Here is a 5,314-nt window from a genome sequence, read left to right as displayed (position 1 = left end):
GAATGCTTCTCGCCACTTGAAATCTTTGAGGAGCCACCTTTGACGGACCAAATAGCGTGAGGTGGCATGTCGTAACTCATGCCCGTCTCATCCACGTTGATGATGACGCTTGGGGAGAAGCCACTGAACGCGACGTTGAAGTCTTGAGCAAATTCCTGCCGAACCTTCTCCAGCTGTTCTTGTGTCTGCTTGGACCTGGCAGGCTTCTGGCGTGTGAATCCATGGCGCGCACAGAACTGCTGGAGAAGCTTCAGCAGGGACTTGTAACCGCTCCGGCGGTCTGATAGGTATTGCTCCAGCCAAGGCTTGTGGTTGCGCTTGAGGTAATTTACCAGGTGCGTGCACGCTTGTGCATGAATGCTTCGTCAGCGTTTGGGATCATGACCGGACGGCCGGCGCCATGGAGGTGGAAGCGTTTCATTGTACCCTCGAAGTGGAGAATGTCACTGCTTTGCTTTTTCCATCGCGCAAGGTTGCTCTTTGGGATGCCTGTGTCGGCTTCTACGTCCCGTGTGGATGCTTCTTGCATCTTTACGATCATTTCACGTTTTTTAGCGTGACTATATCGCCTTCTTGGCATTTGTTGGGGGCTAATCTTCTTGCTTGATACAGTCACCATTTGAAAATGACACCGAGCACATTCATCTCTGTCATCCCCCGCGAATATAAAATGTTTTCCCGCCTTAACAAATTTTCCACCAATTGTGTAGCGATATTTGTGATTTGAGATCTCATTGGCGGAATATTTGTGTGTAATGCGAATACTTCGGTGCCCCTTAAATTCCGTCGCCGACTGTAATACAATCATGTACTTACCGAACGGAGAAATGTCGCATTTGTAATTACCCAACGAGATAAAGGTGTCACGAAGTAGGAAACAGGAGGTAGGCGTAGGTGATATGCGTGTAGCAACTTTGCGCAAGGTGTCCAAGATAAAGTAACGTTACTTCCCTTTATGCTTACTGATAACTATTTAGAGTATCCAAGATAAAGAGTAACGTTACTTCCCTTTATCTGGTATTTACGAAACAAACTACGAAACACACCTTCTACTAGTAGTACATTGTACTAATAGTTTCACTCATACTTTTCCAAGCGCACAACACTCGCTTATGCTTTCCGGTGTATCCAAATTGCATTAACTCGACTCTTTGCCAACTACATTTTAATGTTACTACAGTACTAGTAGTACTACTACTGGAATAAGATATTTTAATATGGAATGAAGTATGTGGGCTGAACTCTAGGTAGCACTCTTCCTGCTGACTTTTTTCAGACGAGTTCCGATATTCAGCAGGATAATCTGAGAACTGGCCGGAAGATAGAGGTGATATAAAACGTTCCATGTTTTTTCCGTTATATAGAGGATTGCATCCTCACAAATTCTACACCTTTTCCCGATCAAACTGGCAGTTTGTTCCAATCAAAGTGGTTCAAATATAAAATAAAATTTGGCAAGTCATGCCACGTGGACTTATTCCATTCAATGTGGCTTTTGTTCCAATCAAAGTGGTCATTTCAGGCGCGAGAAATTCCCGCCTTTGATATGACACACATACACACAGACGGCCATTTTCCAACTTACCCGCAACGCATGAGTGCAGACGGCAAACGCTCGGCACCGACCACAGAAGAGAAGAAACGAGTCCTCGCAGCATACTCCGACGGTGCGAATTGGCAGATTGTTGCCAAGCACAATGGCATCGCGCTGTCGACGGCCCGACGTATCGTCAAGACCGGCCAGATCGCCAATAAGCCAAGAGGCGGCGCGAGACAAAGCCGGACCAAAGTCACCCCTGACATACTCGCTGCACTCGAGCGCTACCTGGGCACCAACTGCCAGTTCACCTTTACAGCCATGCAAGAGTTGATTGCGTTGGACTTTCCTGGCACCCAACTGACCAAGAAGACGATCAGCGGACATCTACTCGGGATGCTGTATACTGTCAAACAAGTGCGCGTTGAGCCGTCGACATACAACAGCGACGAAAACAAGGCCAAGCGCAAGGAGTTTGCAGCAGCACTTGTCGAATATCAGCGAAATGGGGACTTCATTGTGATACTACGACGAGACGAACTTCAACATTTACTGTCATCGGTCGGTTGGACGCTCGAAACAAGGGACTCGGGCGACCATTGTGCTGCCGCCATCGAAAGGCCCGAACCTGCAAGTTCAGTGTGCCGTATCTGCCGAAGTCGGCCTCGTTTGCCATCGTTTGGAGCGGGGTAGCATCAAAATGGACAAGAACGCACAATTTGTGGAAGAAGTTTACCGAGCGGCGAAAGCGTCGGAGGCCTACACGGCCAGTTTTGTCGGCAAGAAGGTCGTGATTGTGCTGGACAACGCCCTGGCCCATTCGCAGACGGAGCAACGGGTTGCTTCGCACGACGACATGGTTCTGCTTCGCTTAGGGCCATATTATCCAATGCTAAATCCTATCGAAAGTTGCTTTAGCGTTTTGAAGGCGAAGATTAAGGGCTATCTCGAGGAACGCACCAATTTGCTTTTTGATCGTAGGGACTTTAATTCTTACTTGGAAAGTCGTATGCGATTGCTTGAAGAAGCTGCCACTGAATGCCTCCCGCGCATTACTCAATACTTGGTGATCCGCGAAGCGATGTTTTGCCAGCGCAATATCGAGAAGGCACTGAACTTGGAAAACATGCAGTATGGGAAGTGATTTGTGCCACATTGAATGGACCAAAAACCACTTTGAATGGAATATTGTATGTTTTTTGTATTAATTGTATTTGTTTCAAACATTCTATATTTTATATGGCCACTTTGATTGGAAAAAACTGCCAGTTTGATCGGGAAAAGGTGTAGTACGCTCAGGGTCTTGTGCGGGCGGACAGTGGTACTTATGTCAATACAAACCATGCGACTTGAAACGCTTCATCTTGCAGGTTTCCTAAGCGATTGTGAGGTTGAACAACTTGTATACTATAGTACTATGTAGTAACTACAAATGCGTACTGCTTTTCTGATGCAGTGAAAACTCTTGGAGGTTGAATCTCGGACTGAATATTCAAGTCAGTTGTTGACGACGGATCGATGTGTCGGCGATATAGTTCTTGTTGTGGCCCATTCAAGTAAGACAAGGGAAAAGCTACAAGATCCATAAAATGCATTTCATAATGAAACTACGTACGAAGTTGCTTAGTGGCAGCAAACGCGTTGTAGCAAGGTAATAAGTCGTCTTGTCATCTTCCGCACGAGCATGAGCGAGCAGGAATGTCAACGTCGTGCACTTTTCGACTCGAAACGTGTGACACCGACGCATGACGAACCTTGTACTAGCCAATGTTTTGAACGTCGCCTGGGTCACCACACTTCTCTTGAGGCTCATAATACTATTGTTACTGTAATATAGATAGAACAATTCTTACGTAGTATTCCTTTGAATAGTTGATAATTCGTTCAACTTGCTGAAGAACTGCGTCCACAAGGAAGTTAGGTCGCTTCGACACTATCTTGACTCGTTGCTTGTTGAACTTTAGTAGCAACTTGTACCTGTACTGATAGTACGCTGAAACAGGACCAGATGAACGCAACAACATCCCAAGCCACGAGTTGTTTTCTTTCGATGCGTTCGATGACTTTGTCCCAAACGTTACAAATCCTAACTCGTTGATCTTGTACTGAACCCATCCTGTTGTGTTGCGGTTGTACTTCAGTTTCACGGGGGACGAAAAGTCATACGCGCAGTCTGCAACCGTTTAGCATCCAGCGTGTGTCGTCGCGTGTCTGATGCATCTTGGTACCACAACAATTCGTTTGTGCTTAAGCACCTCAGTGAGCTTCCCGGTGAAATGCGGGAAGTGGTAAGAAGTTTGTTATTTGCACTGGCTGCCATTCACCCATATGAGTTCCTGCCAGAAGCTCTGTAGGGGTGTTCACCAGACATAATGGGCCTCATCCGTGCCTTGGATCGAGATATCTCTGTTTTCGCGGAATGAGATCATGGCGCGAGCTTTGACAAGTACACATTTGATGGACATGACCTCCGGCGGATTTTGCTTCCGACTGACCAATGGGAGGTTGAATTCAAAGCTAGTGGTCCAAGTGCTTGCTGCCTTTACCTGCAAAGTAACCACTTTGAATCGTTGCATCGATCACCTGGTTTAGATTAGTGAATTATATACTAAGATAGTTTTTCCCGCACAGTGTCATGAGCATGTAATTCCGCACAGAGACTAAGAGATTGTCCCACTTAGAGTAATTAGTAACACGGCTGGTTCTCAGATTATCCTGCTGAATATCGGAACTCCTCCTTGTCACGAAGTAGGAAACAGGAGGTATGCGAGGGTGATAGGCGTGCAGCAACTTTGCGCAGAGTGTCCAAGACAAACCAAGTGTGCGGGACAGAGGAAAGCGAAAAGTGACATTCAGTCGTTTACAAACTATCTAGCTTCGTTCCTATTGGCTAAAACTCAGCCAAAGGGAAACACTGACTTGTGAGAATCAGCGCTCTTTTCCTTGTGCTAGCCGTGATTGGGTGAGCAATCAATAGGGTAGGGTTGCGACATGAAGAATTTGCAGAACATGCAGGTATAAAGCGGCCACTGTCTCGGCCTGTCTGAGTTGATAGACTAGGCGATAGAGTTTGGGAGACATGGGGGAGGACAAAAGGCGTGAACACAGGCGAGGGAAAAGCACCACTTGACACTCCTTTTTTCACGAATAGATTGTCGCATTGGATTCGCCTTGCGTTGATTGGTCTATTCGTATCGAATCCATACAGTTTGGTCAATCTCTGAAAAAACTATGCATCATTATATAGAGACTTCCTTACATTTTCTTCCAGAGTAGTACTCCGGGCACTACGTAGTGCACATTGTATAGTGTATATGTATTGCGACAGATTAATCTATTGCGACTCCTGTAATAACTGATAATTTTCTTGTAATAACTGATATTTTCTTGTGAATATGTTGAATATACTTCAAATTTGTATGACGCAATGGATTAACAAAATTTTACGAGTGTCGGCCGGTTGTGAAATATCACCTGTCGCAATACATATGCACTATACGGTAGTAGTATCATTAGATGGACTGTCAGCATTGGCGAATTAGAAATCATATGATTTTGTTTGCTCGTAAATTCACCAATGACTAACACATGTTCTTGTGTCTAATTTTGCTCGAATCGATCCGTTCAAAGGCGTGCTCGGAAATTCTCCATCGTTTGCTCGAAAAAAATGCGCATGGAGTGACTGCCAAAACAATCTTGGACGGTGAAACTATCCTTTCTAGCGCATTTATCCTTCGAGAGGCTCCACCACATGCCCCGAATGAACTTCGTGGTGGG

The 5,314-nt window shown here is 45.7% G+C and overlaps 1 protein-coding gene across 1 annotated transcript; it reads right to left on the bottom strand.

Annotated features, from left to right (window-relative positions):
* Positions 1-76: 76 nt before the first annotated feature.
* Positions 77-223, bottom strand: H257_05518 (hypothetical protein; the record flags this gene model as incomplete). The annotated part of the gene is made up of 1 exon (XM_009830425.1): positions 77-223. One exon carries the CDS (start codon positions 221-223, stop codon positions 77-79), a length of 147 nt encoding a protein of 48 aa, XP_009828727.1.
* Positions 224-5,314: the final 5,091 nt, after the last annotated feature.

Source organism: Aphanomyces astaci (assembly GCF_000520075.1).
Source record: "Aphanomyces astaci strain APO3 unplaced genomic scaffold supercont1.10, whole genome shotgun sequence".
Taxonomy (NCBI): Eukaryota; Oomycota; class Saprolegniomycetes; order Saprolegniales; family Verrucalvaceae; genus Aphanomyces; species Aphanomyces astaci.
The sequence above is the reverse complement of the archived record's forward strand: the minus strand, read 5'-3'. Positions and strand labels throughout refer to the sequence as shown.